The sequence below is a fragment of the Aulonocara stuartgranti genome (genome assembly GCF_965226115.1).
Source record: "Aulonocara stuartgranti genome assembly, chromosome: 19".
Classification (NCBI taxonomy): Eukaryota; Metazoa; Chordata; class Actinopteri; order Cichliformes; family Cichlidae; genus Aulonocara; species Aulonocara stuartgranti.
In genome coordinates, this window is record NC_138955.1 from 25,521,151 (window position 1) to 25,537,244 (window position 16,094).

Consider the following 16,094-nt stretch of genomic DNA (forward strand, 5'->3'; position numbering starts at 1 on the left):
TATGTGTTGTTTAACAGTATAGCTATTATATTAGCAGAAGCAGGAATGACCTGTCCAAGTCGCTGAGCAGTGACTCCATTTGTTTCTGCCGGTTTTGGCAGTGGGTTCTGAACGTAACCACTTCCTCTTGCTGCTCCTGCATCCACCCAGTAAACTCAGAGAGCTGCTGAGGTGGAACCTGCTCCCTGCCTCTCTCCAGCTGATCTTTCAGCTGGTCAAGACGTCTCTCTGCATCCTTGGACTTTAAGAAACTCTGATGAAAGAAAACATGAACATCCATCTGTCATATAAGCATCTATAGCATCTATCTAACTTTAAAATTATCCATCAACTTACAGCCAGTCTTTGCAAAAACGTCTCCACATCTGTTCTACTCTCAGGGTTCTCGAAGCACTCATTGACGGCTAGCTGCAAGTCCTGGAACCATTCTTCGAATGACTGCTTCTCATCTGGGAACATTTTTTTAAAATTATTCATACACACAATTGAATTAAGGAATACTGAGACCAAAACATGTCCCTGCCTTCTAATATCTGAGTCAAATATAAAGAGAAACAAAGACAATATCCTGCTTGTTGATCAGACACGTGGAGATCCCGGTCTGAGTGATGTTAGTGTCCAGTGGTTGCCAGAAAAAGTTACGCTGACAGTATCAGGCCTGTTATCCTGTTAATCTTTCCTTAATAGCCAAAAGTCTTTTATTTAATCTGCTTTAATTTTTGAACCATTTTTAAAAGCACGTTTCATTTTCATTTGTTGTACTTATGTTGTGCCTATATGTGATTGATGCTTGTCTTCTCTCTGTATTTCCTAATTCAATGCTTTTTGCCAGACCTCTGATAAGCAACTGATTAAAAGCACATTTTCAATACTAACCTCCGATAACCTTGAGCAGGCCTTTGTCCCTCTCCTCTCTCTTCAGCTGGATCATGTCTTTGGTGCGCGAGATTGCCTCTGTTAGCCTGCTGCAGTCAACAGAGAGTGCCTCAAGCACCTGAGGGCTGGCCACACTGGAAACCAATCCCACCTCCTTCAACACGGCCTCAGCCTGCTCTTCCTGAGACTCCAGGTCGTTGCACAGATCCTGCAGCGTGAGACACAAAACATTATAAGTGGTGATCATTCAGGAGAATCTCACTAGTATAGGAGCACCATGCTGTCCATCTCTGTCAACAGCTGCATACCTGTATCTGGGCTTCCACATTTGGACCTGAAGCATTAGTCTCATTGATACGACTCTGGATGTTCTCTACCGCTGTCTGACAATCCTCTACCTTCTCGGCTAGATGCTTCTTCACAGCGATTAGCTCCTCAAAGACATCTGTGCAGTCGGTAAACAGTTCCTTCACCTGCTCCAGTCTCTTTCTCAGCTGGGTTTCCATTACCTACACGGAACAGAGGAATGATGAGAAGAGAAGCACGGTACAGGGGAAATAATAATTCTTTAAAAAAGTTTACGCATGAATAACTACATAAAATGAAATGGTGTTGTAAAAGTCTCTGTTTCATCTCACCTGTAGCTCCAGTGGAGCTTCCTGACTTTGCAGCATCTCCTGGATCTCAATAGACTTCTTGTGAAAATGAGTGATGTTCTCCTCATTGGCCTGGATTTCATCCTGAACACAACAAAATACACAAATGTACAGACAAAAAAAAAAAATCACAAAAAGTGAAACTGGAATTATTTCAAATTAACAGATACTTAAAATCGATTAGAAAAATGATTGAAGAACAGTTAAAAATATCAGGTTTTACTTCAGTACCTTCATGGTGAGTACTTGTTGCTCATTGTAGAAAGCATGGCTCTCTGCAAACAGGGCGAGTTTGGCCCCGGCCCAGCTGTCCACCTCTCCTCCCAGCATCAGCTGCTTCTCCCACAGCTCCAGGCCCACTCGTAGGTTATCCATGTAGGCATCTGTCTTCTCTGTCACCTGCAGGGGCACCAAAAGATCACTAAAATTTAGTTAAGGCGAGCAATATAGAAATATATAAATAGAAATATTCCAACCACGATCCAACTACGACTTTAGTTTCTCTGTTCAACTTTGAGTTGTACTTCTAATATTTGTCACAGACAGAGCTGTTCTGGAGACACGAAACACTGGATCAATGTCAGACTGACACCCAGTGAAAATGCTGCCATTTACTGAGGATGTTAAAAAATCCAACAAGCTTGTGAAGGTATAATTTTTAACTCAGATACTAAGATGTCAGTGTCAGTGAGTCTGATCAGTCTCCTTCCCAGCACGCTTAATGTACAGTTTTAGTAGAACTCCTCTGTTTGTTTACAAGAACAACATCTGTAAGTGTCAGTGCATAGATGCATACGTCCAGCCAGCTGTCCATCAGCGTGTCAGCCTCTGCTTCAAATGGAGATTCACTGCAGTCTGGAAACTTCTTCAGTTCAGTCTGCAGCTGTTTGCAAACACTTCTCATCTCTTCCATCGGCCCCGCAAGACCAGCCAGCTCCTCCTTAATATCACAGACCTGAACAAATGTACACGTGTTAACATACAGCACTTGTAAGTGCGCACCGAGCACACCAATCTGATATTTAGAAAGTGTCTGCCATCTGCTGGTTCATTCCTTTTAGTGCATACAGTAACAAATGCCCTTAAGCTGTTTTAGGAAACCAATACAAGAGTCAGAATATATTGAAAGACAATGCAAATACACCTACCTTTGCCATACTCCTCTGTAGGTTGTCTTTCCCCATGTAGGATGCCTTATCGCTGATTGCCTGCTCTGCTTTCTGGATGGTGCTGCTCAGGAGACTCCGGCAGGTCTGGAACTTCTTCAGAAGCTCCAGCAGTGTGCTGTACTGCTTCCTTCTGCAAGAGTGAGAAAATACCAAGGAAGATTTGAGCATTCGGATTGCAGTGTATAGAGAAACATAATAAAAGTTTACTTGAACTTAAATGCATTCATTTCTAGCAGTTGAGGACAGCATATAAGTCAGTGTTGCTCATTAATGGCTTAAAGAATAAATAAATAAATAAAATTTTATTTATATAGCACCTTTCTAGACAGAGTCTTAATTTAAGGTTCTTGTGCCGACGTTACCTGTCAGAAAAAGCCTGCTGAGTCTCCTTCCACTGAGCTTCCAGCTCCTGAAGGAGATTTTCTCCTCCTCCCTGCTTCTCTTGGACTTCACGGAGGCTCTGAAGCTCACAGTTCTGAGCCTGCAGCTGGCCTTCTAAATCCAAGAGGGCACGAAGCCTGGAAAGTGCAACAAATTCAGATTTTAATTCTGCAAATATATTGCAAAATCTAAACGGTACATTCTGGGACTACATGTAGTTTCCCATTTTCACATATCAAAACTGCTTCAGGATAGCAGAAGCACTATCGCACTAAAGGGACAAACCTGTGCTGCAACGCAGGCATGGTGGGCTCTTTGAGGCCTTGCGCTTCAATCGTATCCTGCAGCTTCTTCATCTCCCCCAGCATCGTCCTCTTCCTCAGGCCCAGGGTTTTGCTTTGGGTCTCCTTCTGAAGGACCTTCTGCTGGCTGACCAGCCCACTGTCACTCTCGTCCAGCCTTCTCACCAGGACATTCACCATATCGAGGCAGGAGGCTGGGATACCATCCCTTGTGACTGTGAGCCGAGCTCCCTGCAAGAGTAGATCCAGCTGAGGTGCCTTCTCTTTCAAACTGTCTATGCTCTGCCTTATCAGAGTCAACTTGGAGCGGCATTCCTGCAGCACCACAGCGTCACTACAGGGTGGACCTGGGATACTTGAGATATCCTCATCCACAGTGCGCAGCGACATAAGAAATCGGTCGAGGGCACGGGCAGCTGCTTCGCTCTTCCGGACTTGCTGCCGGAGTTGATCCAAGCTGGTTTTGTGAGCCTCAAACTCACGGGACAGAGGGAAGCGTTCTCTGGGATCCAAGTCGCTGGATTCAGGGTCCAGACGGGACAACTGGTCCAGTTCACTCTGTATGTTGTCATCCAGTTCCTTTAGCAAAAAACACACAAGGTGTAGTGTGAGGTGAGATGCCTATAGAAGTGAGATCTTACATTACATCTTTTTTTTCTTTTTCTTTTTAAAAAAAAAACCATTCTTATATCTCTAAGAATTTGCATTTATTGGATTTATCTTATAAAGGCCAGCATCACTGATGTCTAATATCTATCTGTACTGTGGTGTTTAGGAGTTGATGATACAGGGGACTAGGAAATCCAACACATAATAAATATTAAACACCAAATTGTACGATTTATGCTAAATCAGTAGCTTGTTTATGTGTACAAGATGCATTCAGCTTGTTTTCAATCATCCAGTTATTGACCAGTATGTTTTTTCCAGCCATGTGAAATTTTAAAATGTGCTGATCTCTGCAAAGACTTCTTTGACTATATGAATCCAGGCTTCATATAGGTGTTAACACATGTGCTTAGACAATATTTGTGTGTCAGACTGACAAAATTAAACAAAACAAAATTGTGTATGGCTAACAGCAGACCTTTATATCTTTCAGAATGTTAGTGTTGGCCAGTGTGAAGCCAGTGATGTCTTTGGGCTGTCTCAGATAACGGTCCAGGCGGTCGGTGAAGTCCACCATGTGATTCTCAGTGGAGTCAATCTGCCTGAGTGCAGAGCCCAGCGAGCTGCCTCTCCTCTGAAGGTTGGACTGCTGAGTGCGCCACTGCTCCTGCAGCTCTGCTTTCTCCTGCTCCAGAGAAGTGTTTCCACTCAGCTGGGAACACTGAGAGCACTGGTTTGCATACTCAGACCAAAGACACTCAGTCTCTTGTCTCAAGAACTAGGAAGAAAGGAATTTAACTCAAGTTTACTGGCCGGTTGTGGGGATTGAGTCATTTTGCTCAAAGGTTCTTATAGCATGTCATTTATATTTCAGTCCAGTTTGTTTCTGATAGAGTGGTATTTATAACATCATTGTACCTGTATTTCCTGGAGCCGTGTATGCAGGCCTTTCAGAGAGACTGAGTCAGAGGGGACGTCCTTGATGCTCTGTTCATTTTTAGCTAGTTGGGCTTGCAGAGCCCTCTTAGCATTCTCATATCTGGAGAGTTAAACCAAAAATAACTAAATTTAAGGATTAAATATAAAACCATCCAACCTGTTTTTTGATTTGTACGTTGCCTTTGATTATAAAACACAAGACAGCTAAATTTCACCTTTCTAAAGCTTCCTTTTTGGTTACTTCCTCCTCCAAAGACATCTGCTTTTCAGTCTCCCTTCTCTCCACAGCAACTGTCTTCACTGTCACCTGGGTCACCTGGAAAAAAGCAACAGGATGTTAACGATTATTTCAGACACATCTGCACACGCCCAGTATCGGCTTCAGGATTTAAATTCAAAGACTGGTCTGTATTTCTTCTTGCTTAAAATGTGTTAAAGGAGCTGTGACTGTTTAAATCTATAGAGAGAATCTTTTTAATAAGAATTTTTAATAATAGTGAATCATACCTCAGCTAAGGCCTGAGGTTTGTCACTTGGTTTGGTAGGCTCCTTCTGTGTGTTGGAATCCTCAGTGAAGGCAACAGGAATCCTACAGAATTGAAATTGATTTAAACTTCAAACTATATTTTGAATAAATGTAAATGTAACTTAATACAATATCTGCAACATAAATCATGCACAACCAAACGTTTTACTCAGTATTAAGAATTAAATAAGGAATAAAAACGGTTGTTTTGAAGATTGCATGCCAAGTCGTTGCTGTTTTGAAACCTCTATGGAAAGCCTCACCTAGATTCAGGGAGTGGTGTGTCTTGATCTCCACTGAACTGATGCTGGATGGCAGCCAGCCTCTTTTCACACTCCCTCAGCTGCGTCTGAGCCAAGCGGTGAGCATCCTCCGGGCTTAGGGTGTCACACAACTCTTTCAGTGCCTGCAGGTGCTGTTCTGCTTCAGCAAAGTCTGCTGAGAAGCAAGCCTGTTGAATGATTTTAATGTGAAAACAGTAAGCACAAAGGCATTGCAGAGCTGCTTTGACTTCAGGTGATCCATTGAGCCAAATCTTCTTTTTTTGTTAAGCTTTTTATTTATTTTCTTGTGTTTTTATTATATTTATACAACTATAAATTAGTTATATGTGTGACCTGCTTATTAGCATCCTATATCATAAAAGAAGGTTTGGCAGATACATTGCACCACTTGAGCAAGACCCCAGATGGCAGCCGGCAACAGATGGGCTGCACAAATTCATAAAAGAATGCTGTTTTAAGCTTACAGAGAAGATGTGATTTCATCTTCATTAGCACATATTTTCATTTAATTCATTGTTTTAAGGTCCTGATAATGATGGTGTTGTTTGTCGTTTTCAGCTTAAGATAATAAAAAGTGTCTGAAACTGTAAACATACCCAAACAAAACTAGCTAAAACAGCACTCTCTTAGAAACCAGCTGGAATAAAGTATTGCTATTACCCTTCCCACTGAAAGCTTCCTTGAAGGCATACAAAGAAGATGGAAAAGACAAAGTTAGACAAGCAGAGCAGAGAAAACTGGCTGAATACCCATCCTTTGAAGCACCCCTGCCAAGAGTTCAGCTTTGGTCATTTAGCTACCTGAGCTTGGTTTTCTAAGCTGGTGCTTAAGTGCATCTCACACCGAAGGACTGCTGCATTAAAGTCTTTCCTTGTTACTTCAAACTGTAATTGTTCCAAAAAGCCTGAGATCTCAGCTCTGAGGGCCTGGGAGATAATATATACAATGAATATATATATATATATATGAAAAAGGAAACATGATAGAATATAGTATTGACTAAAAGGTTAATAATGTTGAATTGTTTACATCTGTGTCAGTTTGCTAACATTCCTTTAAAAACAGGCTTCAAAGGCATAAAATAATTGCCAGTTTTAGTTTGTGGTTTAAATATGCATATGCAATTAACTGAGAGATGTCTTTAAAAAAACTAGTGAACATTTGACTATTCATAAAAATCAAAATCCCCACCTCCCACTGTGTCCTGACAGATTGGGTGAAGAACTCCATATCTCTGAGCTGTGAGGGGGTACAAAAGGCCTCCATGCCATTAGCTGCTCGCAAGAACTCCTCCAGCAACTCTGGATCAAGTGTCCTCAGAGTTTTCTGTGTTTAAACACAAAATAGTTACATTATGATTCCTCTACAGAAACTGTATTTCATGTTGTTGGATGTTTTTTTAAGGCAAAGTAACTACTTTCTATTTAAGACATCAAACAATGTGGCTATAAATGTAGGGTAGGTAAACAGACTTGTAAATTCGCAAAAATTGTCAAATAAAACTTATCAATCATGAATATTCACTAAATATGAAATGTGCAGAAGTCATTGCCAATGGTTAAACTTACCTCCTTTACTGAAGCTTGCTCAGCTGATACACGCCTGTCTTTGAAGATGTTGATAGCTTCCAGGATGTGCGCCTGCAGGCAGTGTTTGGCCTCCTCAAAGCCATTTCTAGCTAAAGCCTGTGCCTTAGTGTAGGCCTCTGTGTAGGCCTGGGGAGGTGCTTGAGCCAGAGCAGGAGGTTTGATATTAAGATCTGGTGACTCAGCCTGGGTTTGAAGCAACACATCGATCTCAGAGACGAGAATAGTCTGGGAGTGTTGAATTTTCTGTTTCAAAGGAGACTGGGTTTCAGTCTTTGGTGGGTCAAGTGGTTGAGTCTGAGGTCTTGCCTGTGTGGGAGATTGAGTCTTGGACTGTGGCACTGTTTGGGCCGTGGGAGGCAATGACACCGGAAACTGAGGATGGTGCTGTGGGGATAACTGTGCCTGAGATTTGGGTTGGAACACTGGTTGGACTTTGGGTTGGACTGGTGACTGAACTTTGGGCTGAGTTGGTGATTGAACTGTAGGTTGTAATTGAGGTTGGGCTTGCACCTTGGGTTGAGGGGGTGATTCAACATTAACTTTAGTTAGTGACTGAGCCTGTGGTGGCAATTGAGATTCGGGTTTGGGCTGTGGCAGTGATCCAGGTATGTGTTTAATTGGTGACTGAACTATTAGTTGAGGTGTCATTTCAACATCCTGTTTTGGCTGTAGAGGTCTGGGCTGTAGAGGTGAGTTACCTTTTAATTGAGTTTGTGACTGAATCGTTGGTTGTAGCTGAAGTTGGGGCTGATGCTTGGGCTGAGAAGTTGATTGCTGGGATTGAATATTAGATTGAGTCCCCTGAGTCCTGGCAAAGGACTTTTCTTGAACTAATGGCTGTGCCTGGACGTGTGTTTGGGACTGGGCCTGCAAAGTTTGTTGCTGGGGCTGTGAAGGAAGCTGAGGATAGGCTGGATGTGATGGTTGTGACTGGAGAGATATCTGTGTTTGAATCTGAGATGGAGAGTGATGTTGAGCTTGGGGTTGATGCTGGACCTGTACATACTGCTGAGACTGAGGCTGCTGATAAGACTGAGATGGCACTTGCAGTGGTGCTTGAACCCAAGTCTGTTGCTGAACTTGGCCTTGTTGTGGCTGAACTAAGTTAGAAGCTCTCATCTGGGTGTGTTGATGCATGGAACTATGGGGCCCAATTTGCTGCTGTGTTTGAGTCCAGGGTTGGGGTTGAGCTTGAGGATGCATTTGCGGTTGAGTATATGATGGCCCCATATGAGAAACCCTATGGTGGGCAATCTGAGGCGTTTGCTGGGCCCACTGTGATAGAGTCTGAACTGTAGGATAAGCCTGAGAATGTGTTGCTTGGCCCATTTGCTGAGGATATGGTTGCGGGATAGGGTGACTCTGCTGGGGAAATGCTTGATTTTGTGTTTCTTGTTTATCTGTCCACTGCTGAGATGTGGACTGAGCTTGGGCATAACCCTGGGAGTATAACTGAGGTTGCACTGTAGCCTGTGGATGCTGGATAGACTGGGTGACTGAGGATATGACTTGAGTATAAGCTTGAAAGTGCCCCTGTGAAATATGGCCTTGTTGCTGGACCAGTGCCTGTGCATGTGTTGGATACTGAGTCATAGGATCAGTCAAAGAATGACCCTGAAGGTGGAGTATAGGTTGGGCTTGGGTTGGATGTTGAGTCAATGGTTGGGCCTGACTTAGCCTGGCCATTGGCTGAACATTAGTTGGAACATGGGCATGAGCATGGGCATGTGGGTAGGGCATTGACTTGGGATGGGTCTCAGACTGATCAGCATAGATTTGAACTTGGGTCTTAGGCTGAGGGTGTGTTTGAGGTTGGACCTTGGGCTGAGGGTGAATTTCATGATCATTCATTGATTTTGCATGGGTTTGGTCCATGTTTGTTGACTGAGTATGCATTGGAGGCTGAGCCTGGGTTGGTGGCTTGGGGGAAGGGGGCCGGACAGGGGCCCATGATTGTGGATGACTACGAAGCTGAATGTGAGATGGTACAGGAAGCTGAATTGGGCCTTGCAGTGGAGCCTGAACACTGGAAGGCTGTCTGATCTGAGCCCATATTGGGACTTGAGCTACAGATTCGTCATGGGGTAGTACCTGTGGCTGCTTAGATGGCTGAGGACCAGCTGGTTGAACCAGAGCCTGATCCTGTAGCTGGAGCTGTTGTTGGGTCTGTGGCTTGGTTGATGACTGTTTCTTCACAGAGTCATGGGACTGAGGAACACATGGTTGCTGTGTATCTGTAGTAATGTGGGACTGAACCATAGTATTGGTTTGTGATTGATTTGGGGCCTTTCTTTGTGGTTGAGGTTGACTCAAAGTTACAGCATGTGATTTATTTTTGGTATTTGATTCTTGTTGTGCTTGTTTTACAGTTTCTTGTGGTTGTTGTTTTTGCTGTTGTTTTTGCTGATGCTGCTCTTTTTGCTGTTGTTGATGTAGCAGTTTGTCTTGTTGCTGATGCTCTAGATTTTCAGTTTGCTGTGTTTGCTTCTGTTCCACTTTTTGTTGTTGTTGTGGCTGCTTAGTCAGTTTTGCATGGGCCTCATACTGTAGCCTGGTGGTTGCTACATTTTGGGAAATTACCTGAACTGATCCGACTGCTTGTGTCTGTCTAGTTTGAACTAGATCTTGAGTCAAATCCTGCTCTTGACTTGGAGTTTTCTGCTCTGGAAAAGCTGGTTTCTGAAGCCATGGCCGGTTCTTCATGCCTTGAGCTTTTCTGCTTTGGAGCTCTTGGGAACTTAGAACCTTTTTCTTTACAGCTGGTTCCTGAAGTGGAGTCTGGTCTTTGGATTCTGGTCTTTGTTTAACTTGTTGTTCAGCTTGTATATTAATTACCACATGCTGTTGAACTTGTTGCTGTTGTACCTGTTGTTGCTCCTGCTTGGGCTGACTTGGTTGTGGTTGCACTGGGAACAACTCCTGCTGCTGAACTTCTTGTAGAAGATACTCCTCCTTTATTTCTTCCTGTTCTTTCTGTCCCAGTTTAATTTCCACCTGTCTTCTAAGTCCCTCTTGGAGTAGGTCTTGCTGTGGCCCTTGATCTGGAGTCTCTGTTGTCTTTTGTGCAGTGGCCATTGGCCAGCCTTGAAACTGACTTTCTGGTGGCGACTTTCTTCTGGTCTGCTTCACAGCTTCTGCGTAGGTGTATGGCATTGGAGGAGAAGTCATCTTTTCTTCTTTGTAATCTTGTACCACTATCTTTGGCACAAAGGTTTTTGTATGCTTGGTGTCTAACTGTTTCAAATGTTGAAGCACTGCTTTATCTTGAATAAAGACTTTTGAAGGAGGTCCTGCTGGAGGACTTCTGCTTCTGTCTCGTCTGGCACCCAGGCTGCTTAGCATACCAACTGCTTCCTAAAAGTGACATCATGCATCTTAGAAATAAAGTACTTTCAATTATACTGTTTTGTCTGGTCAGAACATGTCTAACAAGGTTACTTCACAAAAAAACCCCAACTGGCCTGTGACTGAGCAACAGCAGCTCGCACTCGATCCTGCATAGCAGAGGCATGGAGGTAGTGGATGGGAGAGCTCTTCTGATTTGTTGATACGATCACCTGCAGGTCTTGCTCCTCTGTGACTACCTGACCTTCGAGCTGTAGACCACGGGAAATAGTGACCTGGAAAATAAAAATGTTAGTTTTAAATAATCATAAATGTTTCTTTATGAAAGGATTTAAAAGCCAACACTGCTATGCAGTGATTCATCTCACCCTGGCTTGTGAGGTCTGGACCTGTTTTTGTTGCCGATCGGTGGCCCTCAGCAGGTGGTAGAGCTCCCTGGCTTCAGTCTCCCAATGTAGAAGTTCAGCCAATCGACTGTCCAGCCCAGACACACTGTGTTGCAGCTCTACACAAACCTTTTCTGCCTCAGATAATGTCTGCATAACCTGGTGACAATTAAAGAAAAGATAGCAAAGGACAGATAGACTTACTTTGATTTTTTTTTAAAAAGAACAGATATAATCATTTTAATCTTCATGACCACAATCATAATAGTTCTTTTAAAAGAAGAGAAATCGTTCATACTTCTGGTACTGCAAGCTTCAGTTTCTGTAACTGATCTGCTGGGCATTCTGGGGCAGAAGCCAAAGCATCCAGATCCATGTCTTTAATCTTCCTCATTATAAACTGAAGAGCAGAAATTGAGCAATAATTTAGAAAGATTTAATTTGGTCATTTAAATCAAAAATAATCATTAGAGCTGAAAAAGTGCAATGACTTGCTAGTGATGCCGTTGGTCCTACCTGTAATCTTTTCCTGTAGGTGCGTAAAGGACCCGCCATAACGTCCAGAGGCTCTTTGAGAATCAGTGTGCCCTCTCTGATCAAAGCTCTGATTTCCTCTGGGTTTACATGGGTAACTTCAATTGGCTCACCAATGTTTTCCTGGAAAAAACACAAATAAACATGTTAAATAACAAAGATAATTTATTAATAATTCAATGATGTAAACATTAGCAGCAGAATTTCATAAAATTCTTGTTTACTGTATGTTAATCTACTGTGTAATTATGAAATTAACATAAGTGAAAAGAGATGGAAACTTCAAACTGTGTTGTGTCCACAGTAGATTAACATACAGTAAACAAGAACTTTATGAAATTGACAACACTTGTTCAACGTGCAACTCCAGATATAAGAATGACATTGCACTGTACTCAAAGACTATAATTCCAGCTACTTTCATACAATAGGTAAAGGTGGAGCACTGTTTTTAAACTTTGAGTCACTCCCTAGGAATCATTGTTTCAATAGAACAATCGCATTTAAATTCCAAACGCATGAGACATTAGGCTGCTACAATCACTGCTGCCTCTAGTCGCATAATGCCAAATAAAAAGAAGAAACTAGGCCAACGCTTTAGAAGAACAAAGCTATACCCTCAGATAAAAACACCCTCTGTAAAAAATAAAAGCACAGATAAAAAGTTGATTTTAGAGTGCCATATGGTGGGTACTTTATCAAAAAAAATAATTTTAAGTAAATTCATGTCAGGAAAATATTCTGATTAATTCTCTAACAAAAAAATAGCTTGTGTGATTGAGTGTTCAAACATTTCCAAATTCTTTGTCATTAAGGTGTTTTAGAATCTAAGCACACAAATCGGGTTTTCCTTGATCTTTGACTCACCAAAGTGTTTTTCTTGACAAACTCAGCCCACTGCATGTTGACTTTTCGAAGCTCCTCTGCCAGGCTCCTGCAGGTCTGAGGATCTGTTGACTCAATCAGGAAGTTCCCCACTTCATTCAGGTGGGCCTGATGAGATCCCCACTCAGCCATGGATGCGGAGGTCAGCTTAATAGAAATTTTTGTAAATAAAATGGCAAATACTAAAATATATCATCTATAAGGATAATGTAGACATTATTTTATTTAGATGTTATTATTGCAGACTTTTTACTTGACTTGTTATTCCAAGTCATAACAGACTGATCCCCTATTACAAAGCAAGTTATACTAGCTTGTTTATGACATATTTATTATCATAGAGCAATACAGTTATAATACTTTAATGAGTTAATCATACCTCAGGTCTGTGGCTGTGTGTTGCAGAGCACTGTTCAAGCCAAGCCTGCAGGGAACTAAGGGAGTCGCTGTACGAGTCCCAGGCAGACAGAACCCGTCCCATTGTGCTTTTCACTGTGGTCACGTCCTCTAAAACAACAGCAGTGTCCTCCTCCAGCTGCTTCACCTGCTGACTGACATGCTGATAATCTGAAGCTATGGAGCAAAGAAATAATATGAACTAAAATAATACACTTTTACTCTAATGGGGAATCAAAAACATTAATATAAATGAAGAAATACAAAATATCTGTTACAGAGTATCACAGTACTTACCAAGGGCAGATTTGCTTGAATATTTCTCGGAAATCTGCTTCAGCTTACGAATAGCTGTTTCCAACATGGAAGGCAGCTCTTGTGTGTATACGAGTTCCTGAGTTTAAAAAAATGAATACAAATTAATACTGTCAGTCAACACTAACATCCATGCCCTTTACACAGTAGAAGGAACATTTTTGGATAAACTAGTGAAGAAGTTAGAGAAAAACTCTGAATAAAATTCACCACTAGAACCAGAGGGAAAACCCTGATAAAAAAACTATTTACAATAGCCCATTTTGGACATCTTCACTGTATATCACAGACTGTATATACAAGATGGACACACCCAACATGACACATCCATTGGTTTCCAAAGTTCCAGTGTCAGGCCTTGAGATGAGAATTTTCACTGATGCTTTCTTGACATGTCAAAACCAAATTTGAGACACCGATGGGCACGTCCCATGTTCAGTAGTGATTTGCGAATCACATCGCCTGCAATAAAACACACCCTACCCTAATTTATGATTATAGTATTCATTATGACTTCATACTACCACTTGAGATCACAACTGAAGTATTTACCGAGGTTGTAGAGCATAGGTATCAAGGGCCATTTTCCTATGAACCTCCATTGTTTGCGAACACAGAAGGCGCCCCCTGCTAGCCTTTAGATAAAATGCATATTTAAGGCACTTCCTCACTGGCTTCACACCTGGAAGCTTTGTCCGTCTTATATATATAGTGTGTCTTGTATATTAAGATACTATGTGCAGAATCTGTTTGTCTTAGCTGCATCCTGGTTAGAATTTCTATTATGTGGCCTTACATAGATATATAGATATTGTCCAAATTTATAATTATACCCCAAGAAAGATTAGTAACTCCAACAACAGAAATTACTGTACTGCTCAGATAAACATATACATATATATACAAAGAAAGAACAAAAAGGTGTTAAGAAGCATCGACACACCCCCAAGTATTAAATTGTGTTTTGAAAATACAAAGACTAAACAAAGATTACTCACATGCCACTCTTGCAGCAACACCCTGACTGCCTCTGAGGAGATATAAGGTCTCTTCCAGACACGAAGCTTGGTCCTGATCTGCCCCAACAGATCCAAAACAGTGTGGCGATGCTCTCTGTACTCTAGCTTGATCCCATGATACTTGGCAGTCACTCTGACGCTGGTAAATCTGATGAAGATGCCAACAGAATGTTAAATAGAAACTAAAAAATAAAACCACATCAACTTCAGAAAGTAAATTATCACTTTATAAGATGCTTTTCTCAGTTTAAGCAGTGATCTTGATTACATCCAGTCCCAGGTCAGGACAGCACAAGTCCTTCTATGACTTTCAGCTTAAACTAAGAAATTCATTCATATATTCTTCAAAAGTATATCCAGTTTGTGCATGCATACATTACACAGGCCACTGGAGAAAGTACCCTCACCTCCTCTTGAGCTCATCCATCTTGTCAGTAGGAATCATCATGTTTCCGTACTCATCTATGTTCTGGAAGGACTGGAAGGTCTTCACGTGCTGTGGCATCTCCTCCAGGCAAGCCTACAGCAACAACGAGCAGAGACAGCATGCACATATATATTTATATGCTTGCAAACATTTACATTTCACTGTCTACAAAGAGCCGGGGAAACCAGTTTTTGCTAAGATCAGCAACATTGTTTCCCAGTACATCTTAAAGTTGGAAATGATTACTTTGAGCAGTTCGTGTTTCTCCCTCGCTTCATCAGCAGCACGGCCGTGGTCTTGAGGGTTGCCATCTTCCTCAGCCAAAGCCTCCTCTGTTCTCAAAAGCCAGCGGGCTACTGTGTCCAAGGGGGTTGGAAGACTCATATCTAAAGCAACTTTGTACTCACGGAGCTAGATGAACACACAGAGAAAAGGAAGTCACAAGTAAAGTAAATGTCTTCGAATTGCAGTGAACAAATACACAAATATGTACAAATATACAAGCATTTACAGACAAATATAACACATCAGCCGTAAAGTAACAGATTAGGGTGTTTAAGAGTCTGTGTTGCTATGGTGCTGTAGTGTTATATTAGTACAGTACAGTATTATGACTATAGATCATATTTATACATTTATAAGGTTCTCTAGTCTGATTAAAAAATAACAAAAACTAACCTTTTCTGTGAGAGCATCCCACGCCTCTCTAAGAGTCCGTTGCTCATCGCTCAGTTTTGGGGTTCGTCTCATGGCCGTCAACAAAGGCATGATGGGCCGTCGTTGCTCATTAAAGGACACCAGAAAGGTCTGAAATACCTGAGGGAAGGAAAATACTTTTTTAGTGACAAATTTATAACGTGAAGTCAGTTTATAACATTAAACGCTGTGCCAAAACGTAGACAGGGATAGCTCAGTAGGTAGAGTGGTGGCCCCATGATCGGAAGGTCGGGGGTTCGATTCCCCTGAACAGCTTCCCTGAGGTACCCCTGAGCAAGGTACCGTCCCTACACACTGCTCCCCGGGCGCCCAGTGGCTGCCCACTGCTTCACTGAGTGAATGGGTTAAATGCAGAGAGGGATTTTCCCCACGGGGACCAATAAAGTACACTTTCTTCTTCTTCTAGACGTTTCATAATTTTATTACAATATGATGTAAACGAACACATGACAAAGAAAAAAAAGATAAAAAGTCCTTGGCTCACAAAAGGAATTATTAATGCTTGCAAAAAGAAAAACAATCTGTATAAACAGTTCATCAAAGTAAAAACAAAAGAAGTGGAACAAAGATATAAAGCATATAGAAATAAATTGACTGATATTATAAGAACGAGCAAACAACTTTATTATAGAAGAAGATTATATGAAAATAAAAAGAATATAAAAGGAACTTGGGATGTGTTAAACAACTTAATTAAACAAGGATCTTCTGGAACATCATATCCTGAATATTTTACTGA

General features: G+C 41.7%; 1 protein-coding gene across 1 annotated transcript in view; it reads right to left on the reverse strand.

Annotated features, from left to right (window-relative positions):
* syne2b (spectrin repeat containing, nuclear envelope 2b) overlaps positions 1–16,094 on the reverse strand; it is a gene marked incomplete at its 5' end in the record, with an annotated part of 145,516 nt that overhangs the window by 107,873 nt on the left and 21,549 nt on the right. The window contains 29 exons of the mRNA XM_082515097.1: positions 51–253; positions 337–449; positions 877–1,084; positions 1,185–1,385; positions 1,515–1,616; positions 1,764–1,931; positions 2,329–2,487; positions 2,681–2,831; positions 3,064–3,219; positions 3,368–3,963; positions 4,472–4,771; positions 4,912–5,032; positions 5,148–5,248; positions 5,440–5,521; positions 5,722–5,909; positions 6,934–7,068; positions 7,311–9,539; positions 9,912–10,685; positions 10,793–10,951; positions 11,045–11,221; positions 11,361–11,462; positions 11,579–11,719; positions 12,464–12,628; positions 12,861–13,054; positions 13,175–13,271; positions 14,191–14,359; positions 14,619–14,731; positions 14,885–15,049; positions 15,317–15,454. Coding sequence (XP_082371223.1) covers positions 51–253; positions 337–449; positions 877–1,084; positions 1,185–1,385; positions 1,515–1,616; positions 1,764–1,931; positions 2,329–2,487; positions 2,681–2,831; positions 3,064–3,219; positions 3,368–3,963; positions 4,472–4,771; positions 4,912–5,032; positions 5,148–5,248; positions 5,440–5,521; positions 5,722–5,909; positions 6,934–7,068; positions 7,311–9,539; positions 9,912–10,685; positions 10,793–10,951; positions 11,045–11,221; positions 11,361–11,462; positions 11,579–11,719; positions 12,464–12,628; positions 12,861–13,054; positions 13,175–13,271; positions 14,191–14,359; positions 14,619–14,731; positions 14,885–15,049; positions 15,317–15,454 — 7,607 coding nt within the window. The remainder of the gene's footprint in view (positions 1–50; positions 254–336; positions 450–876; positions 1,085–1,184; positions 1,386–1,514; positions 1,617–1,763; positions 1,932–2,328; positions 2,488–2,680; positions 2,832–3,063; positions 3,220–3,367; positions 3,964–4,471; positions 4,772–4,911; positions 5,033–5,147; positions 5,249–5,439; positions 5,522–5,721; positions 5,910–6,933; positions 7,069–7,310; positions 9,540–9,911; positions 10,686–10,792; positions 10,952–11,044; positions 11,222–11,360; positions 11,463–11,578; positions 11,720–12,463; positions 12,629–12,860; positions 13,055–13,174; positions 13,272–14,190; positions 14,360–14,618; positions 14,732–14,884; positions 15,050–15,316; positions 15,455–16,094) is intronic.